This window comes from Macaca fascicularis, chromosome 9 (genome assembly GCF_037993035.2).
Source record: "Macaca fascicularis isolate 582-1 chromosome 9, T2T-MFA8v1.1".
NCBI classification, from domain to species: domain Eukaryota; kingdom Metazoa; phylum Chordata; class Mammalia; order Primates; family Cercopithecidae; genus Macaca; species Macaca fascicularis.
In genome coordinates, this window is record NC_088383.1 from 107,388,365 (window position 1) to 107,411,098 (window position 22,734).

Genomic DNA, 22,734 nt, shown 5'->3' on the forward strand with positions numbered 1-22,734 from the left:
TTTTAATAGTTTGTTAGGGTAGAAACAAAGGCCATTGATTTGAGAGCTTTTGTCTTTTCTAATGGAGTTTAGTGCTGTAGATCTTCCCCAAGGTACTGCTTTATCAGCATCCCACAACTTTTTATCTGCTGTGTTTTCATTTTCAATTACTTAACAATGCTAATTTTTCTTTTGATTTATTTAGAGTATAGTTCAGAGGTCAGCCAGATATTTGAGTGTACTTTGTACCAGCTTTTTAAGTTTCTCCCACCTGTTCCCCTTCCCTCTCAATTCAATTTTCAGCTGCTCTGGTAGTCTTGAACACCAATGTCACTCCACGGCCTAATATAATAGCTGCTTGCTGATGGACCTTGCTCTCTGTTGTGAACTAGGGGAATTCCTTCAGGAGAAAAGCCAAATAAATGTAGATATCACCGAGTGTGATTTTCTTCATTCAAGAGCTGTATCTCCTGCAGTTTCTGCCTGCTCTTAGCTGTTTTGTATTGCCTTCAAAGAATTGTTTTTTGAAATTTTGTCTAAGGTTCGTAAGTGTTATTGGCAAAAGGGTTAGTCTGATATAACTTTAACATTATCAGAAATTGGAAGTTTTTCTGCACATTTATATATGCAGTATTTTCCATTTAGTTTAAAATATTTTCTAATTTTTATTGTGATTTCTGATTTTTTTCTCATGGAATATTTAGAAGTGTATTTCTTAATTTTCAAGCACAGGGAGATTTTCTAGTTTCATATCTATCTATCTATCTATCTATCTATCTATCTATCTATCTATCTATCAATCTGTCTATAATTTCCACTTATATTCCACTGCTGTCAGAAATACATTGTATGTTATTATTTTTGAAGTTTTTTGAAACTTTATGCCACAGTATATAATCAAGTTTTATAAATGTTTTGATGTGTTGTTGAAAAAGGACTTTATTCATTTGTTGTAATGTTCTCTATATATCATTTAGATAAAATATGTTAATTGTATTGTTTAACTCTTTTCTATTCTTTCTGATTTTTGCCTTTTCTCTCATTTTCTGCAATAAGAGTTAAACATCTATTATAATTGCAAATTTGTCTATTTCTCCTTTTATTTCTGTGAGTTTTTTTGCTTCACAGATAGAAGATGTCATTAGGTACATGCAGATTTATAAGTATATATCTTACTGTTAAATCAAAACTTTCATCTTTATGAAATGTCCCTATCACTAGCAATGCTTTTTGGTTTTACAAAAACATTTATTGTCTCATATAAACATAAGGACATCACCTTTTGTTGCATGGCATATCTTTTTCTTACTCCTTTTAATTTCTTATATTTTAGATATTTCTTTTGAAATAGCTTTTAGTTGGACTTTCTTTTATCTGACAACCTTTGTCTTTTAATTGGAGCATTTATTCCATTTACATTTAGTGCCATTACAGATAAATTTGGTTTTAAATCTATTATGTTGCTAGTTGCTTTCTATTTGTCCCAACTGTTCTTCATTAACTTTGTCTTCTTTCTTGCTTTCTGTTACATGAAGCATTTTTGTGATGATTCCACTGCCTCTCCATTCACTTAGAAAAATATTCTTTTAAATATTAGTTCAGTGGTTACCATAGAGACTAAAACATGTATCTTTGACTTATCAAAGTTTAATGTAAATTAGTAGTTTTACCTCTTTCTTGAAAATGTCAGGATGTTAGTATATCTTTCATTTACCAGCTTTCAATATGTATGGAATTATTGTAATGCATTTTTAATTACTTACATATTTTAAATTGCATGAGACATTGTTATTATTAGATTATATTTATTTAGAGTTTCCCACATAATTACCCTTTACGTTGCTTTTCATTCTTTCCTGCATCTCTCATTGCATTATTTTGGTTGTTCATTCTTTCTCTCCCTGTCTTTCTCTTCATCTTTCCTTTCACTGTCTCCTCCAATTTTCTCACCCTCCCACCACCCACTCACACCTAGACATAGTTGGGTTCTAAGACATTAGGTGCACACATGGTGAGATTCTACTATAATACATTTCAGTTGCTGCTGCAGAAACCCCTTGTACTTGTCTTAAAGTTCAGCTTAACTAATTTCTCCAATGTGAGGTCAATCTTTTCCTTTTAAAAACCTAACAAGGTGAGTAAGCCGTGGGGCATTATTAGTCTATATTAGTTATGCACTAAATCACGGCTTGGAAGAAATTGGGGTGGCAAGAGTCAAGTAATTAACTAAAAAAAAAATCAGGACGCTATCCCTGAGGGTGAGAGGATCTTCAAAACGTGTTATCTGTGTTGAATTTCATGTGCATGCATTCTAGAAGGCATTTATGTAGAAATAGCAACAATTTAAAGCTAACTTTGAAACTTCACAAAAGGATGTATCTAATACATAAGCTAACATGAGGAGGAAATAGAAAAACAACAGCAGCCGGACCAGAGACCATCTGACATGACATCGGACAACAGGGAGTTTCAGGTAAACTTAGAGTTCACTTAAATCCAAAGTCCTCATTTTATAGATGAGAACACTGAGGTCCAGAGAGGCTGAGTGAGTTTTCTTCTGAGGTGGATAAAATCAGTGGAATAGCCTGTTCTGATCTCCAGGTGTGACTGTTCATTGGGTCTAGAGTTGACCTCTATGATTCTCTAGTTACCTTTTAGCCCACTTTGCTATTTGAGGTTTCAAATTATATTTTTGATGTTTCCGGTAGGGGGTGCAGCATCTTCTACTATGTGCATCTACATTGCATGCCTGTGGAGCAACACAGAGATTGTTTTCTGATAAAAATCAGCCAAGTACTAGGAGAGGCAGGACTTTAGAAGTGGAGGAGATGCAGAAGGAAGCTTAGGTTACTATGGAGTGTGCAAAAGAAGTCCTGTGGATTTAGATAACACCACACACAAACCGCATGTAATATTCACTTGATGGCAAATCCACTAGAGGGATCTAACAGCATTGACCCATTCTCTGGTCTTCTAGCATCCATCATAGTTTTGTGCTCCTTTTCCATGAAATACGTTTGTTGTTGGAAAGTAGGTGCCCAGATAAGGACTGCATTTCCTCTAGCCTCGAGATGAGACCAAATGACTGCTGGCCAATGGAACCAAGTGGAGAGGACTGACTCCAGTTCCAGGTTAGGCCTCCAGCTGCTCTGGGCATGTCGATGGAACAGAACCACCACCTCCACCCCATTACCACCAATTCAACTTTACATGAATTATAAGCGAGAAATAAACTTGGACTGTGTTAAGCCATTGAGTTTCCGGGGTTTAACTGTTATTATAGTTAACAATGACTTTAATACAGTCAATGACATCTAACTGGAATTATGAAATTCAATTTCTACTTAGAGTAATTGAAGCAAAGGTTGTGGAGGAGGGGAAGGGGGCAGCACACCATGAAATCAGAGATCCCCAGTATGAGTTAGTTCATCAGTCAATCAGTCTTAAGGTCAGGGTGTAGCGTGGGCAGCAGTTGCCTCCCTCTCCCCACAGAACACCCTGAGAATAGGAAGTTAGAGTAGTCGCATCTTGTTACTTACAAAACATTACCCCAAAATGTAAACTACCCCCTGGACCCAAACTCTCTACAATCACCAGGTTTCACAAACTATAATCTGCTTTCTGGAAAAAAATATTAACCTGCTAAAATTCCCTGCACAGAGAGGTAGCTTTTTCTGGGAGGTATTCCTGAGCTCATTTTGCCAACTTCCAGATGAACAAAACTAAAGTTTCTTTTTGCTTCTTCCAAAAATATACATTATCACATAACATTTACAACTTGAAAAAGAATCCTAGAATATTTTCATGAATAATAATTAGAAGAGTAATGTTCACATAGGAAGGGCGCCTTTTCTCTGCTGTGTGCATAGGACCCTGAGACCCTGGGATTTACTTATGAGCCAGTCACATGGAACTTGGTCAACTCCTCCAAAATGCTCCCAGCGCTCACAGGGGCTGCCTTGGTGTTTGGAAGGAGGTGATGCCAAAGCAGTTGGTTTGCTGGATTTTGACTTTCTTGTTTTAAAGTGGTATTTGCAAAATACTACCCCAAGGGCAATGGTTAATGGATTTAACCTTTGGGTCATGGGGGCCAGGAAGCAGCACTCACGGGAGGCTGTGTGTGTGTGTGTGTGTGTGTGTGTGTGTGTGTATGTGGTGTGGGGTGCTGACTGAATCTGCCACTCACCTCTCAGGCCTTAGGAATACCAAAGATTCTCACCTATGATTGGTGGTGATGGTGGGAGTGGTCCTTAAAACTTCTGTATAGAAAATCACAGCGGAACAGACCAGAAGGACCACTGATGGGGCAAGGTGAACCTGGACTCAGAGTTCTACAGCAAAGGCTGTCCACAACACTACTTACTACTCAGGAGAGCTTCTAGTTGGCCTCCTCAAACCAGAGAGCAGTTGTACTGGGGGTAAGGCACTGCTAGGGTTCTCTGCAGGACACACATGCGATGTTAAGGAATCTAGCTGTGGGCAACACGGAGATGAAAAATAGTTGGCCACAATCAGTCAGGTGAGAGGTAGCACAGTGTAAGGACAGCAGGCTTTGCAATGTAACAGACCTGGGTTCAACTCCTAGTTTTGCCACACTGTTTTTCTGGGTGGTCTTGGACAAGTTCTTTCTCTAATCCTCCCCATCTATAATTGGGTCTGAACACTCACCATACCACCCAGGACTGCTGTAAGCATTCAGTGAAATAGCATGTCTGATAAGAAGAAGGCACTCGATCAAGGAAGGGCAGCCACAGAAGCCTTCGTGCCATGGTTAGTGGAACTCAGAGGGAAGGGTTCTGTATGTCCCAGTTGTTTGGGCCTTACAATAATAATAAAATTCATTTTAGCACTCTCTCTCTATGGAGTACTTCTTATCTTCTTTTTAATTCTGGTATATCCCAAGAAAAGATTACAAACAATTCTAAAATGGAAACTTCACTCTACTTCAATACAGCAGATTTCCCTGGGCTCCTGGTTGGGCACAGAGTGAGTGGCTGGAAGAGGGGAATCTGTGGACGTGGAGAGTAAGTTAGTGGAAAAGAGCACTCAGCAGGAGCCAGGCTGGGGCAGTTGTGCGGATGCTGGAGAGAGGAGAAGTGGAGGAAGCTGTGCTAGGTAAGCGTTTATGCTCTTTCTTCCCTTGCCTTTTCTAAGCCATAGTGCTATTAATTTTGGTTGCTCTATTGACATTTCAAAATGTTAGTCTTCCCTTCTCCTAGTGTTTTTATTGTCAGAGGGATCCACCTGGTTCACCTTTGCTTCTGCAGAGGCTCAACACTGCCCTTGTGTTTTCAAACATAAAGCTACCCTCAATGGATTTCCAAGGTGAATCCTGCAGCTGCATCCATCCCAGACACTGGGGCTTTGAACGCCTGTGGAGAACACCTGCAGATGCTGGGCCTCGCCATGACCACCGGAGGCTCAGGGGTTAGCACACCGAGTCCTCACCGCCAGGAGGCCACAGAAACTCCCAGTGCTGACAGCAGGTGGGAGCCTCTCAGGCGGCATCCACCAGCAGCCTCTGCCCTGCTGGAGAGTGCCAGGCTTTGAGCCCACCTGCCTAGGGACTGCCCACCTGCTGGGGAGGGGTGGGGCTGCAGAGGGCCACTGGGCTTTTGGGAATTGAGGTTCTGGGAGCCCCAGGCCTTAGTCTCACTGTAGCCCAGTTCTGGTATTTTCAAACTTTTCTCCAGCAGAGAGAATGCTAATATCCCACAGTTGCAGCATTGTTCAGGGCACTAGAAGAATTGGGGCTTTCTCTCCAAATAACAATGAGTATTTCTTCTGAGCCTTTGTGATAAGAAATGAGAAAGAAAATCATTCCTAGAGGCAGAAGCAGAAAACCGTCTCAACAAAAGGCAGAAACGTTTCATTATGCATTATTACTCTTTCAGATGAGCATTTCTGCCAGCCCATGCTAGGTTTAGAAGAAAGTGGCTTTTAAGTCTTAGATTATTATGGCCACATCTTGTTTTAGGAAGGAAACATCTGATCTGGGGCAGCTGCCGGATGAGCTCTTCTGTGCTTTTGTCCATGCTCCCAGCTGGCAACCTGCTCCCTTGAAGTGCATTGTGATGCTGAGTTTTGCCACAGGCTGTCTTTTGCGGGTGGCTGTGATATGGGAATCCCTGTGAGGAGCAGCCGCCGCCCCTCCAAGAGAAAAAACCCAGGTGTTTCTACGGAATGTGGTTTTACAGTGAGTTTCTCTGGTATCCTTTGAACAATGCACATATTTCCTCTGTGAAACAGTTGCAAAGTTAGAATTGCAGGACTCCAGAGATAAATTTCAGTAATTCCCTCTTCCTTTTATTAACTAAAAAATAAACAAAACTTAAACCTCGTGGGAGCAGCATTTAATACACAGAGAAAGATAAAAGAAGCAGGAATTACCCATATTCTGCAAGGTTTAGTAAAAAAAAAAATCAACACTTATTTACAGAAAGTGTCTGAGTGGGGTTCTGGCTGTTCTGAATGAGCAGGACCTACACAGATGTGAAGGAGCTGTCTGGACCCGCGGAGCCACTGAGCCTTGTGGTTGAGTGGGCAGGCTCTGGATTATTTCACACTCAGCAACCCATTCCCCTGGGTGCCCCTGGGCAAGCCATGGATCCCCTCCATGCCTGGTAGGAAAAATGGGGATAACAATAGCAGCCCCTTTATCATGGGGTTACTATGGATGCAAAGCAAACCATAGGTCCCCAAGGCCAGGTCCTTAGGGACCTCTGGTTACTCTTGTTATATCAGGGGGCCCTGCAGTTGCACCTGTACCAGTATGTAGAAGAGATGTTGATATCTGCACACATTGTTAACAGTTGGGGGGAACAACCTTTTAGTCTCATTTCTATTTTCCTCTTTCCCTCACTTTGGCTTGTCAATCTGTTTCTTCTTTCTCCTGTTTTCTATCCCCTGCCCTGCCCCCTGTCTCAGCACTTCACTTTCCTGCCCTCTCAGAGCTGAAGCCTCAGTGGGAGGTGCCTGGCCCCAGAGAAAGGGGCCCCTTCTGGGCAGCCTTGCAGGGCAGTCTCAGGGTCGGCCCCTGTCTCTCCAGTTGCTTCCGTGCTGAGCACAGCCACTGACCTGGTGCAGCCTGGTCCTCGGGCTCTCCCCTTCTTGCTCGCTGTAGTACATCTCCTGTATGCCGTTCTTCCTGTGCTTAGTCATAAGCATGTCCCCTCGCTTCCTGGAATTAGACAGTCAGCTTCCCTCTCCCAAATCCCCAGTTCTCCAAGCTCAGAATTCTCTCCCTCCTCTTTGGTCTAATTTCCCTTTCATCTCTCACTTTGCAGACTTGGCCCAAATCCTTAACTCCGTGTGCATCTTAGGCAGCCTCCCTAGCCTCTGCCCTTGGCAACCCTGCCTTGCCCCCACCCCCATTCCTGTCCTTTCACAAACAGCAGAAATTCTATCACCGTCTCACTTGGAACAGTGTCAAATCTCTCCTCCTTCTAACAAAAGCATCATTCCTGTCATTTATCCTGAGAAAGAAAAGCACATCCACAGAAAAGAAAGTCATTTCAGCTGTAGCTCTTTGGCAAAGACTCTCATGCCCCTTGAATCATATAGAAGGTCCTCATCCCCCACTTCACACTGGCCCAACTCAGAAGCCTCCTACCTACCATTCCATAGTTTTGACCAGATCTTCATCCTCTAGATTCCCCATTCTCTCCCAAAATGGCTAACAAAGTTTTGTTCTAGCTCAAATAGGCTACCTGGGAAGAGGCAAAAAGGTTAGATTCAGTTGTGTCTTCCAGTGATGACCTTTGATTCACACCTTTTTCTTCTTTTTTTAAAATAATGATTTGAGTTAATCAAACAATTAAGGGCTTACCCTACAGAGCCCCTAATATTCTCTTAATTTTGGGGAGGTCTAATTTGCTTTGTCCAGTTGGGGTGTGTGTGTGTGTGCGCGCGTGTGTGCATCTGTGTACCTGATGCTTCAGTACGCTTTCTCTTTGTACTCAAACTCTCTCCCTCATAGCAATATGAAGAATGATGATTGCTTTTTGTTGTGCCTAGTAAGCTGCTCTCTACTCAATGAATATTGTTACTTGACTCCCATTACAACTCTGGGGGAATCTGGATTCACAGAGCAATAGAACCTTCTTACCAAATCTGGGGTGTGATTGTAATTTTACTTTTGAAGCACCCACTTCCCAGAGGAATTGCCCATGATGGATGCCACTGTCAGGAACCCAGATGCACACGCTCATGCATCAGCCGAGAAATCACATAAACAGCCCTCCCAGCAGGCCAGGGCTGACGCACCCATTGCTCCCCTATGGAAAGAGATGTGTCAAAAAACTCAGGGCAGCAGCAAGAAAGAGGCAGAGAAGAAGGAGGTGGGAGAGGATGGGTTTTTGCTGGTCCACCCAGGATTTTTCCTTCCTCATCTTCCTCTGAGGGCAGCAGCAGCAGCAGGCTAAGGTTTGGGTTTGTGGTTCAAAAGCTGTGTGACAGGATCATGGGGAGTTGTCTGGAAACATTTCTCCTGGGAGTGTGCTGTCAGCTCGTTTTCATAGTGCACATGAAGGGAAACATTCTGCTCTATACACATGCCTTAATCCTTATATAGGTACAGGTGATGTCTACATTTTCCTTTGGGATGAATGTGGCCTACCTAGGCTAAGATCACGCTATGACATTTAGTCTCTTTGAAGAGCAAGTCTGTGTTGATTCCAGCAGGATGGGGCAGCAGGGGCTGGTTGCTAAGATGTCTGAAAACAGAGGATACTACTGGAGTGGAGGAGTGGAAGCGGCCCAGCGGGCCCACTGGTAGCCGTGAGTGTTAGGATAGCTTATCGGTAGCGGCAGGCCAAAGCATTGACATTCTTGACCACATAAAAGCCCATGGTGACTGGAGGGATGACCAATGTCCGGCCGGCCCGAAGGGGGCGGGGCTTCAATTCTGGGAGGGTCCCGTCGTCCACCATCACTAAGGGCTGGCCATTCAGTTGCACTGACCTACAGTGAGGAAAAACAGTATGGGACTCATTATTGCATTATAAGGGAGCCATTGCAACAAAGCCTAGCCCCAGATGGCCTGGCAGTGTCTGATACACACATACAGCTAACACTTATTGGCACTGGCTATGCCCTAGATTCTGACCTAGGTGCTTTACTTTAATAACTCATTCAAACATCCCAACAACCCCCCATTCCCCGCCCCCCGAGGTAAGGAACTATTAATATCATTATCCCCATTTCATCTAGAGTGGCTAGGTGACTTGCCCCAAGTCACACAGCTTGAAGGTCCAGGGTTTGAGCCCAGGTAGTCTACCTCCAGAGACACATCTAGAGAAGTGAGAAGTCTGTGATGCAGAGACTGTAATGTTTCGTTCCTATCTTTTTAAAATCACAATATCAGCACAGTTTGACTTTTTCACCTAAAGAGTTTTTACCTATGGAATGATACATGGGCTTAAGATGACTTCAGAAATCTATATAATTCATATCTCATTAATTTACTTGACAGAGGAGATAACCTTGCTTGTCTAGGGTTATACAGAAGGGAGACAGAGACATAGGTAACAACTCTACTTTTTCTTTTTTTTTGAGACAGAGTCTCGCTCTGTCCCCCAGGCTGGAGTGCAGTGGCACGATCTCGGCTCACTGCAAAACTCTACTTTTTCTAATTTAAGAATGAGTTTTGGCTGGGCGCAGTGGCTCATGCCTGTAATCCCAGCACTTTGGGAGGCCGAAGAGGGAGGATCGCTTGAGTCCAGGAGTTTGAGACCAGCCTAAGCAACATAGCGAGACCCCATTACTACAAACAAAATAAAAGCAAAATTAGCCTGGCATGGTGGCTACTTAGGAATTTGAAGTAGGGAGGATCACCTGAGCCTGGGAGGTTGAGGCTGCAGTGAGCCAAGATTACACCACTGTACTCCATTCTGGGTGACAGAGAGAAACTCTGTCTCAAAAAAAAAAAAAAAAGAAAGAGTTTTCATATTTAATATTAACAGATGTTTCCATTTAGCAAAACAGCAAAGTAGGTGATAAAGTAGGCACTTGTGATCACAATTCGCCTATCTTGCTTTTATTCTTTCTGTATAGCCAGCCACTTTCACCCTGAAAAGGTGGACCACATACATAGCAAACTGAGAAAAGAGAAACCACTCATCTTATGCCGGATGAGAGGGAAATGCCACCTATCCTTGACATCTGGTACCAGAATCCTGATAATGTTCCAGCTGTTTCTGACAGCCATGCACCCAGGTGGAAGCTTAGTTTTATGGGTCAATAGGAAAGGCCAGAAACAGGCCACTAGCTGGAAATAAGATGGTGAGTCACCCTCAGCAAATCAACATTGCATAGTGATGACGGTTTCTGGGCCTTGCCCAACCTCCAGTGTGATAACATTGCTGTGATATCATCTGAGCTGTAAAGAGAATAAAATGTTATAAATTGATATAAAGGTCTTTGTTTAGTGTTTCTTTGTGGTATGAGTGATAGACAAGGTTAGAGAGAGATAATCAGACCCATGCCCAATAGAGCAGTGAATTCCCCGAGATAAGTGTGTTGTAAATTGCTCCCAGTGGAGAGCTAGGCAGAGAAGAGATCCAGGCCTGGCCCCACACGGCTAAGTTTGGGCTAGGTCCAAACTTAGGCCAGAGGGAGCAGGCCCCCTTCTCTTGCTAGAATGACTGAGTGAATAAGTGTGTAGGAGGCTCCTGTATGGAGAGCGAGGCCTGCCTCTGGAAGGCGTGGGGATGGGAGAATTGAGATCTGAAGGTCAGTGTTGACTGCATCAGATATGCAAGGAGCTTTTGCTTCCAAATATGAGAAGTGACCCTCTCTAGTGAAGACAGCCTACTCACTGGAGTGGAAGGCAGGGTGAGGAGAGTGGTTCAGTTAAGTTACAAAAGAAGCCCAGCTGGGTCTTCGCAGTGTATTTTCATTATTTTGTTTCAGGTGCTGTGAATATTTATCACCCAGACATAAGCACAGTCAAATACAAGTTCAATAATACTGATTAATCTTTCTAAGGCATACTCAAATTTATATCAAATCTCTGCTCGAAAACCTTCAGTGGTTTCTCCCATACACAGAATTTGGTGCAAACCTTTCTTCTGAAGAATTAGGTAATGCCCTTTTAGGTTCAGATGATCCCAGAGTATTGACATCTTTGGGTTCTGGGGAGTGCAAAACAATGTGTGATAAGCAAACCTTTAACAATCTATACTAATAAGGAGTAGTTATCCTGGGACAGGCCCTATTCTGGTTTCTTTATTGGTTGGTTAAAAAGCTAAGAGTAGAACCAGGAAGCATGGTGAAGATTCTCCACCGAAATCTGTAATTCCAGGAGCCAAGTCGCTAACTAGCTAGATGGCTTTGGCAAATCCCCTAACCTCCCTGCCCTGTTGCTTTTGCATCTGTAAGAACGTTATATAGGCTGTAACACCAAATAAATGAAATAAGAAATATGAAAGTGCTTTGAAAGCATAATGAGCCACATACTTAAGATATGATGTTTTTGTTGTTGTTATTCTTATTCTTTTTATTTATTTATTTTTTTGAGACGGAGTCTCGATCTGTCACCCAGGCTGGAGTGCAGTGGCACATTCTTGGCTCACTGCAACTTATGCCTCCTGGGTTCAAGCGATTCTCCTGCCTCGTCCTCCCGAGTAGCTGGGACTACAGGCATGTGCCACCACACCTGGCTAATTTTCGTATTTTTAGTAAAGACTGGGTTTCACCATGTTGTCCAGGCTGGTCTCAAACTCCTGACCTCAAGTGATCCACCCGCCTTGGCCTCCCAAAATGCTGGGATTACAGGTGTGAGCCACCATGTCTGACCTGTTGTTGTTATTCTTTTTAATGTCATTGTGGACAGATGCACTTTTTGGTCTTTATCATACCTGACTGCTCTGTGGTACTGACACTTTGCAAGGCTCCATTCTCAAAACCCTCTGTCCCCTTGGCTCCCATGATATTTCTCTCTGTTTTTCTCCATTTCTGGATGCTGTTTCCTTTTGAGAGGGAGCCGTTCCCCTCTGCCTGCTTCTCAGATGCCAGGGTTCCCAGTGTTTTGTCCCTGGACTCTTCCCTCCCCACACTCTGCACTCCTCCCGCAGTGCTGCTACTCCCACCCTTGACTTCATTTACTATCCACATGCTGATGCTCCCCAAGCCTGTGTCTCTACCCTACATTCTATGAACTTGTGCATCTCCACTTGGCTGTACACATGAATTTCAAAGTCACTAGGTCCAAATTCAAAATCTTCTCCTCAAACTCTGTCCTTATCTCTGCTTTTATTCTTTTTTTAATCTTTGTGATGACATCGCCATTTATTAAATTACCCCAGCCAGAAAGCTGGGAGTCTTCTGAGACTTCTCCCCCAATGCCCATGTGTAGGGTAACTACGTTAAAATAATTCGACCTTATAATGTTTTTCAAATCTGCTCCTTTTCCTCCATTCACTGCTATGTTTTTAGTTCAGAACTCGCCTCCTAACCTATCTCTGGGCCGCATTGCTGACAGCTATCTGTTGTCGCTGCACTGCTTCAAACTTGCCAACACTCCCCTTCCCTTACACTTTATTGCGAACAATGACACCCAGCTCCAGCTACCTCTCCAGTCTCAGATCCCGCCAGGCCCCTCTCCAATGCTCACTGTGGATCGCAGACCGCTGGGAGTGGGTGTTGGTAGGAAGTTGCCAGTTATTGTAAGAATTTCATTAATAAATGCATACACAAAGATGAAGATTGAAAAAATTATGTCTTTCACAGAGATGAGGTAAATATTACTCAATGAAAATATAAGTAGATATTGTTGGGACTGAAATACACAAGTTCATTTAAAAGTATAGTAGGCTGGTGTGGTGGCTCATGCCTGTAATCCCAGCACTTTGGGAGGCTGAGGCAGGAGGATCACTTGAGTGCAGGAGTTTGAGATTAGCCTGGGCAACAACATAGTGAGACCCCATCTCTACAAAAAAATAAACAAAATTAGATGGGTGTGGTGGTACATGCCTGTAGTCCCAGCCACTTGGGAGGCTGAGGTGGGAGGATTGCTTGAACCCAGGAGGTTGAGACTGCAGTGAGCTGAGATTGCACCACTGCACACCAGTCTGGGTGACAGAGCGAGACCCTATCTCCAAAATAACAAAAAGGTGGAATATATTTTTCAGGCCAGGTGCAGTGACTCATGCCTGTAATCCTAGCATTTTGGGAGGCTGAGGTGGGTGGATCACGAAGTCAGGAGTTTCAGACCAGCTGGACCAACATGGTGAAACTGTCTCTACCAAAAATACAAAAATTAGCCGGGTGTGGTGGCACACACCTGTAATCCCAGCTACTCAGGAGGCTGAGGCAGAAGAATTGCTTGAATCCGGAATGCAGAGGTTGCAGTGAGCCGAGATTGCACCACTGCACTCCAGCCTGGGCGACAATGTGAGACTCTGTCTCAAAAAAAAAAAAAAAAAAAAAATATTTTTCAAATGTAAATGCTAGTCAGCAGTTTTGGGATTAAAACATAAGTTCATTTAAAACTGTTCTTCAATTCCCAATAGATTTTTTTGGGAGAAGAGGGTATCATATACTTTTTAAGAAATAGATTTTAAAAGGACAATTACTATAATGTGGAAGGCCATGACATTTGTTGACACTTAAAAGGAACCCGCATGCTTGAACAGGCCCAGCCCCCGTGCCCTAGTATGACCAAATTAAATGACTTGCAGTTTTGCTTCTGAGTCGTTGTGTCATTGTGTGTGGTGCTCCCTCCAGCTGTCCTCCTCTGCCAGACTAACTGCAGTGGATCCTTGCAGAGTCTGTGTAGGTGTTGCCTCCTCTGGAGAACCTTCTCTGACCCCTAGGTTGGGTTTGGAGTCCCACCTCTGGACTCTCTTAGCACTCCAAAGTTACTTCTAACTGTGGCCCTTATTATAGTGAGTTACTTGTTTGATCCCTCTCTGGGCTATGAATCCTCAGTGCCTAAAGAGGTGCTTGGCACAGAGTAGGGGTGAAATATTTTCTGAGCAAGTGAATGGGCTTTTGAGGTTCTTTTGCATTATTTCTGATCTTCCTGGATTGAGTTTCTCCACCTCTAAAGAGACTCCCTGGAGGTTTGCTGAGTGTGTTTACAGATTTCATTAATGTGCCAATTACTCTTGCTCTCGGTGGCTTGTGGAGATGTTAGATAAGATCTGAATTATCACTGATTCTCTCAGTCACTCACTAGATACCTTATCCCAACCTGACATAAGACCATTGATCATCGCCAGTGTTTTCTATCCTTAAAAAAGATCTATGCGACCATCTCTTAGCTAAATGAGCATAAGGTTTTGTCAATAAGGTTTTGTGAGACCTTGAGTCCTCATATGTCCTCATCCACAAAGTCCCTTCATTATAAAGATGGGCCATGTGCTTTATCATTTCCATTCTATTCTTTCAGCTTATATTTTTCTTTTAATATTTATCTTCTTACCCAGCAAAGTCATATCATGCTAAATATAACAATAATCTTTCATTTATATACACTGAACAGCTTGTAAGCTTGTAAACATAATCACGTTAATGACAAAATTCACCAATTATGCAGCACTATTTATGCAAAGGCACTACGCTATGATTTATTTTGACTATCTCATTTAGTCCTTACAACAACTGAGGCAGGTGTTAGCATTCCCGTATTACAGATGAGCAAATCAAAGTTTAGAGGGGTCTAAAACTCACCTAAGCCATACAGCCAATGAGTGGTACAGCTGAGATTTGCACTGACACCCTTAACCATAGCCTTATCTGGCCTCCCTTGTCACATGTGATTGCTAAAGAGCCCCAGGAGATACACAGGCCAGTATTACTATTATTGTAACTTTACTATGGGGACAAGGTTAGAGAGGTTAAGTGGCCTGGACAAGGTCATGTGGTTAATAAGTGGCTAAGCTAGGTCTCACATCCTGGCTTCCTGGCCACCTCTTGCTACTATTTCATGTTATTTCTCCAGTTCCAGCTGGCGTTCACCAGGATTGTGTTTCTTTCTTTGAAAACCGTCCTTATCATATTTTCATCATATTCTGAGACCTCCTAACTGGCCCGTGACTTTTCAAATCAAATGCTGAATGATCCAGCCTGGGCTGAACTATTTCTCTTAATTCCCTAGCTTGCCTGAACTGCTGAGGGTATTTAAATTATCCAAATATTAGGACAACTGCATTTTATCACCATCTGTTTTTACAAAGTCTAAGTTACTTTCCAATTTCTAAACTTGTTTTATTAATTTTGAATGTTATTTAAAATGGGATTCAATGTGTCAATTTGGAGTCAAGCCCTCTGCTCCCCAGGTCTCCATGGGAGCCAGGAGACCCTTGGCCCAGTCACTTCCCCGCTACCCTCTGCCTACCTGACTACAGTCTCTGGTCTTCATGTCTTATCACTGTTCTCGATAGCCATGGATATTTAAGCAAGGTTTCAACTGTTCTGAGGTGTCAGGGAAGTAAGTCTAACGAGCATGTCCTTTTTAAAGCTTGAAGATAATTTTCTGGACTACAGTCTGGCCAGCGGGGAACTTTAGTGGGGAATTACGTGTTTTATCATGAGCAGTCTTGGGAGCTGCTGTGTAGTTCAGGCTGGCATATTTTGGGGCCTTGAGTGGGAGGTGAAGGGACTTAAAGAAAATTGGTTCTGGCCAGGTGCGGTGGTTCACACCTGTAATCCCAGCACTTTGGGAGGCTGAGGCAGGCGGATCACAAGGTCAGGAGTTCCAGATCAGCCTGACCAACATGGTGAAACCCCGTCCCTACTAAAAACACAAAATTAACCGGGTGTGGTGGTGTGCGCCTGTAATCCCAGCTACTTAGGAGGCTGAGGCAGGAGAATCGCTTGAACCAGGGAGGTGGAGGTTGCAGTGAGCTGAGATTGCACCACTGCACTCCAGCCTGGCAACAGAGCGAGACTCTGTCTCAAAAAAAAAAAAAAAAAAAAAAGAAAGGAAAAGAAAAGTGAAGAAAATCGGTTCTGTCTCACCCACTTTCAGAACATTTGCCTTCTCTGAGCCTAGTTTCTCCAACTGTAAGGTGAGGGGTGAGGTCAGATGAACCCTAAGATCCCTTCTGGCTTAACCGTTTTTCAGTTGGGTTGCCTATGACTAACAGCTAGCCTGAGGCAAAGTTTAATGCCAAACCCAGAGTGATCCTGCATAAACAGAAATCTGATCATGACATTCACCTGTCTAAATATTCAGTGGCTTCCTGCTGATCTTAGAACATTGTCTGAAGTTCCCATGCACAGGCCCTATTATCTACTTCTCCAGACGCCGAGAGGCTCGCTCTAGCTCCTGCCCCTTCCAGATCCCTTCCACCTCCACCTCCTTTCATTCTTTCGGGCCATTTCTCTAATTTCGCCCTAAGCGCAGAGTTTTGCACGCGGTTTCCTTCTACCTGGACCTTTCTCCATATGCCCTCCTCCTCCCTTCCAGCTTCCTTCTCCTGGCTAACTCTTACTTGTCCTTCAAGTCAGGGGTGCTCCCACAGGACCCAGTACTTCTCGGATCTCAGCTCCTGTCACACAGTATTGTGACCGCTGAGCTGATTGCTTGTCAGTCTCTCCACTAGATAGGAAGCCCACGTGTCTTACTCATCCGTCACTCTCCTGTCCGCCCACTCACACAGGAGGCGTCAATAAAAGACACATTGGATATAAACACTTGGGCAAAAGACTACTACCTAGAAGGAAAGACACTGGACTGGAAGACCAGAAACCCGTTTGAGTCCAGGCTTGGGACATGAAGTGTGCAGGTCTAGGTATGTGACCAGCCGATTCTGGCCTCAGTTTCTGGATTGTTAAATGATGAGAGAGAGGGAGAGAGGGAAGGGGGAGAGAAAGGAGGAGGGGCAGGGGAGAGAATAAGTCCGGCTGTGTGTTTGTATGGGACTGCGCCTGGGTTAGCAGCTCTCTTTCCTCCAGTGTGCCTTCCTAGGGGCCACTAGAGGTCACTCTTGTCCTACACAATGGTACCAGGACAGTGCCTTCGCGGTGGCTCCCAGGGAGCCGGAATACGTCCGCCTGCCTCCAAATCCTGCACTCCAATCCCGGGAAGGCCAGGAGATGTGCCCGGCGCTTGGCCTCCCGGAGGAACAAATCACAGAATCAATCACATCCCAACCAGAACTTCGTTGCGGTCCCGTTGGCAGGGGTCCCACCTGGAATGTGGCCTAATAGTAAGGAAACGTGCGAAACCGGGCTGCAATTCCTGCAGGGGTGCCGGCCTCCCGGCCAGCGTGCAGAGAGGGGGGTCCCGGCGCAGGTGCGGGGTCTGCGGCGCCCGCACGACTCGGCGCCGGGCTCTCCCGGGCTCCGGGTCCCCGGCCGCCAGTCGGGTCGGCCCCGCACCTGTTTGTGCTTTGCAGGCTCCCAGGCCCCCTCGCTGAGTGAGGAAGCTGGTATGTGCAGCTGCCCTGCCCTTCTCCAGGTCAGGGGCAGGTTAGAGCCCGGAGGAGGCCCAGTCAGGTTTGAGGACAGAGGGGCTTTGCTTCCCTTTCCTGCTCGGTGGGGAGACGGTGCATCTGGGGCAGCTTGGACAGGAGGTTCCTCTGAAATTACCTTGAGTGATGGCTACCACGCTGAGAAAGGCTGCTCAGAAGGGGCCCCTGCAGGTAGTGTCGCCTGGTCCCCCATGCACGGCTCGTGGAAAGGCTCTAAGACCGGCATGACCCTCTCTGGGCTGCTCCCACTCCTCAGGAGTCACGGGGAGGATTACTTCCTTTCATGTGTGTCCTGAACTTTTCTTCTATGTGCTTTTTGCTCTACCTGGAGTCCGGTGGAATCTCTCAAAAGCCTGTTCTTCCCTCCAGGCCCCGTCAGAGGTAGCCTCCTGCTTGGGACCTTGCCTGCTAACAAGCTGGAAGGGAGGGCGGCACATTATCTGCATCTCCCTTTTAGTGTCCCTCTCAGCCTCATTTTATCTGTGTGCTTGGGTCATTTTGTCCGCTACTGACTTATTTTCATTTCTTAATTTTCAATAGTATGTGGCTCAGTGCCTTCTTGTCCATGATAGCTGTTTAGTTAATACTTGTTGAGTTCTGCGCAATCAACCGCTCTAGGAGTCATGCCTGGTTGTATGTTCCAATCTCTTCCTCTACTGTTGTTAACAGAGAGGACTGTAAGGGATAGAGAGAGAAAGTGGGAAAAATAGTGTCCTGTTCCCTTGCCCTTCCAACAGCCCATACCCTATTTGAAGTTTCTGGTCCCTAAGACATTTTGAGGCTGAGAAGATTATTTGCCCTCCATCCTACCCTCTGAGGGACACACTGAAATGGTGAGCAGTTTTAATCTAGCTTCTGCATCACTGACCAGAGAAAATACTAGGACCCCTTTGTACAAGCAGAGCTGGAGGTTTTATAGGCAAGTTGTTAGGGATATAGGCTGTTCCTGGATGTAGTGTGGTTTGGGGGTCAGGATTTGATCTGTATTCTATCCAAGTCTGTGTAATAGTGATCCAAACCATAATGGATTCTACCATGTGCTTCTAATGGCTTAAAATAACTTAGCACACTTGGCAGACAAGATGAGAGCCTGACTAAGGAACCTGGATTTATAATGATATTGTTAACTCCCAGCAGATGAGGGAATCATCTGGGGGAAGTTTGGAAAGAAAATTTGATCCTGCAACCATCTCAAAGCTCCATATCACAGGCATATCACACTCAAACCACAGGACGCAATAGGAACCCGCTGTAAAAACCATGGAGACTTCAGTATGTGGTTAACTATGTCCCTCTCCCATCGTAAAGAATTGGTGCCATCATCATCAACATTTACAAGTAGTGTTTAAGGGGCATTATTCATAGTTCCATCGTTCTTTTCATTGTACCAATTAAATTACAACAGACTTACTCCTTGTCCTCTAAGTCAGAAAACACTGAAATATGCAAATGCCTGAGCAGACACACCATAATAAACATATTACACAAAGAGCAGGAAGGAAGGAAAATCAGACTGAGTCTGGATTTCAAGGCCTTCTGCAGTCTGGCCTGATGATGTGTTCGTGGGCTTTCCCTTTGCCCCACAAAGCATCCAGTATTCCAGTCACATGAGATGATTTGCCACCTCCCAAACAAAATGAGCCTTGAACTTGTGTACTTCCAAACCTTTAGTGAGCTCATCCTGGTGCTGGAAATTGCCTTTCCTACAGCGTTGCCTAGCAGTATGGCACATCCTTCCAGCTCCAGCTCCATGGCCTTCAGCCCTGGGACTTTTCAGAGTCCCAAGTCAGAATTCATCTCTCTCTTTCTCATAATCCCATCTCCTATCTTTACCCTTATGTGGTCTGTTTTGTCTCCGAGTTAAGGTATCCTCTGCGGAGAGGGACCAGGTTTCCCCAGACTTAATTGTGTGGAGCTGGAGGAGACAATATGGGGGTGCAAAGTATTCCCTTTATAGTAGTCTACAGGTGGAGTGAAGACAGGTAGGAAGGCAGGTGTGTGTGTGTGTGCATACATGTTAACATGTTTTAAACAAACATGCTTAGTTATGTTTAACACACATGTTAAAGAGATAAATACCTGTTTTATTAGGAATACTTTTGAGAAAGTATTCCTCATGACATCAGGGGTACTGGTATAATCTCAAAAGGGAAAAAAAGATGTCTCAGGTGGTACAGGCTCTGTTCCAGATCCCACAGATATCCAAGTGCAAAGTGTGGGGCGACTCTGAATCATTGTTGCAAGGGTAAGCAGGGAAGGGCTAGTCTGCACCGGTATTGCTGGTTTTGGCAGTGGGTCCACAGTTTAATGCTCCAGGCCCCTTGTCTGGAATGAGCCACATCGTGCCCTGGGCTTCCTGATGCTTAGCAGCCAAAGAAACACCAGTTTGGGGCCCAGACCCCACTGGATTAGAACTTTCAGTTCCTCAAGGCTTACATTTGTTCATCACCAAATCACAGCCTCTGGAAGGTGCAGGGGAAGAAGAAGACAAGGGCCATTTCTTCTCAGTCTGCCAGAACTGCCCACATATTCTGCTGCTCTCTCACTTTAGAATCAACTGTTTAGAAATATGTTAGCTCTACCCTAACTTGCCCATTTACAGGTGTTTCGTCTAGGTCACCTGGGACAGAATGGAAATCCCTGCCTACAATGAGGGTCCCTAAGTGAGTGAAGGTGAAGAGGGGAGACCACAGCCTTCATGGACAGCTATGCAGAGAGTTTCCAGCTGCTGGGAGTGAACTGGAGGAAAATATATTCTGGATCTGAGAACAAACAAAAAACTCTCAAAAAATAACAGTGAAAAGCCTAGATTCCTAAACATTTAATGTTTTAAGATGTCAAGTTGCTGTAAAATATAAAAGCATTTTATAATCCTCTAATCGGCACAGTGATCGCCACATTAGTAATCTGGGAGTTAAAACAAAACAAACAATAAAACCTTTGGGGAGCCAGCACTCCTCCTTCCACTCAGTCACAGAGAACTCCCAGGGGCTCATGGCATGTTCACACCTTTGGCAAAATGGCATAGCGCCTGAATGAAGAATATAATCTGGGAAAAACTGAAGATACAGATCATCTGGGATCTTGTTCTAGCAGTTTATAGAGGGATAGTGGTTCTCAACCTTGACCACATATTTGAATCACCTGGGGAGCTTTAACAAATACTGGTGCCTGGGTCCCAGCCCAAGGATTTTGGTTTAATTGGCTTGGGGTGTGGCTTGGGCATTGGGGTTTTTAAAGCTCCCCAGGTAATTGGAAGTGCAGCCAAGGTTGAACACCCTGGGTAGAAGAAGGGGCGGGGATATGTTTGTAGGTGGGGGTGGAGGGGACTCAGATATCTTTCTAACCATTACATTCTGAATTTATTTTGAATAAAAAGAGATTTTCTTACTTTTTGAGTGCCATGTCAGGAGGCTACACTTTTTTTTAACCTAAAAGGAAGATGTGAACTTTCCAAAGACAAGTTTTTGCTTCATAGACAGAAGGGAGCATTTTTGCTATTTCAGTGGAACGGCTTCACTGAATGTCTCGCCCCCTCCCACTTGTACCTTGGTGGGATGATTCTGCTCCTCGGTGTGTACCAGGGAGGTTCATGTGTAGCACTTTACAGGATGACTTAGGAAACATATCAGATGAAGCATCAGCACTGATAACCAACGCTGTGTTTCTTGAACACTGAAAAGAAAACCTTTTTTCTTTTCTTGAAAGTCAGTTTCTATAAAATCATTTAGATTTCTCTCAAGTTCTGGACTGTGTCACAGAGAGCTCCTTATAGACAGAGAGTGGTTCAAGGTCTCTTCAGGCAAGAGGAACTAGGGAATGAAGAATGTGTCATTCAGTATCTTCACTGTAGTTTTCAGATATGCATATACTTACCTATGTAGCTAACATTGATTATAGCTACTATCTCTTTATGAGCCACAAAACACCCACAAATTAGCACAAGGGCTAAAAGAATCCAAACTCCTCTGGGTTTCAATGAGTAAGCTTGCATTAACAAGATTGGTGAGGCTCATTTCTCTACTTACTTACTTTTCTTTCCTTTTTTCTATATACTGCCTCAGAACCTTAAGTATAAGTATTTTTATAAATATATATATATATAAATATATAAAATCATATATATATATAGAAATTTCTGCTTTTTACAGTGTCTGTTTCAGCCTTTCTGAACCGGGGCAGTCAGTGTTTAGAGTAAGTACCACTTTCCTGCTCACTCACAGCCAGCTCGTAAATCTCCCTGATCCAGGCACTTTCTTGCCATTCGGTGCTCTCAGCCTTTGCAGCTTGTCTTTCCTGCTGAGGGGCTCTGAATGGCCTTTCAAAAGGGCTGCAGCTGATGTGGTTGATCTGCACCAGTGGGGCCTTTTGCTCCAGGTCAAAGATGTCCACTCTAAGTCTTGCTTTGTAAAAAATTATCCTATTTTTTCCTGATATTTTAACATCTGAAGCCCTGCAGGGGTTAACGGCTTTCCTCACATGCTCTCAGCCTGAACGTTACAGGCACTGAGGCTCCTTACCTTTTACCATGCATCAAAACAGATTCCAAGTGAATCAAAGAAATGAATACAAGTGAAACAAAAAAGAATCTGGAAGAAAATAAAGATGCATATTGATCTGATTTCAAGAATATAAATTCATACACATATAAGTAGAATGGAAGAAAGCACAAGGTAAGCATATTTAACTATACAAAAGGGAATACTTCTGTATGTCAAGATAATACCCTAATATTATATAGTTAGAAAAATAGCAAATAAAATAGTAGAGAAAATATTTCAATGGGGAAAGTTGCCTTATACCTGTATTAGAGCAAACTTAATAAAACAGACTAACACCCCAATATAAAAATAGCAAAAGACATAGAAAGTTCATAAAAGCAATATAATACTAACATATGAAAAATCTTTGGGCTCATTAATGCTCAAAGAATAGAAATTAACATAAGAATACTATTTTTTTATTATGAAGTTTTCAAAGATGTAAAAAATGTTACTATATTGTGTTGGTGAGATGAATTGTAATAACAAAATATTCATATTTCCTCCTCCATCTCAGACCTCTTCAACTAAGTTTGGATGAGGTAAGAAATTTGAAAGGTGGCCAGGCACAGTGGCTTATGCCTATAGTCCGAGCACTGTGGGAGGCCAAGGCGGGCAGATCACCTGAGATCAGGAGTTTGAGACCAGCCTGGCTAACATGGTGGAACCCCATCTCTACTGAAAATACAAAAATTAGCCGGGCGTGGTGGCATGCACCTGTAATCCCAGCTACTCAGGAGGCTGAGGCAGGAGAATCCCTTGAACCAGGGAGGCCGAGGTTGCAGTGAGCCAAG

General features: G+C 43.9%; 1 protein-coding gene across 2 annotated transcripts in view; it reads right to left on the bottom strand.

Annotated features, from left to right (window-relative positions):
* Positions 1–6,320: 6,320 nt before the first annotated feature.
* HPSE2 (heparanase 2 (inactive)) overlaps positions 6,321–22,734 on the bottom strand; it is a 792,642-nt gene continuing 776,228 nt past the window's right edge. For both annotated transcript variants that reach the window (XM_045361347.3, XM_005566158.5), the window contains one exon: positions 6,321–8,940. In XM_045361347.3, the coding sequence (XP_045217282.1) occupies positions 8,775–8,940 (166 nt within the window). In that variant the 3' untranslated portion in view covers positions 6,321–8,774. The remainder of the gene's footprint in view (positions 8,941–22,734) is intronic.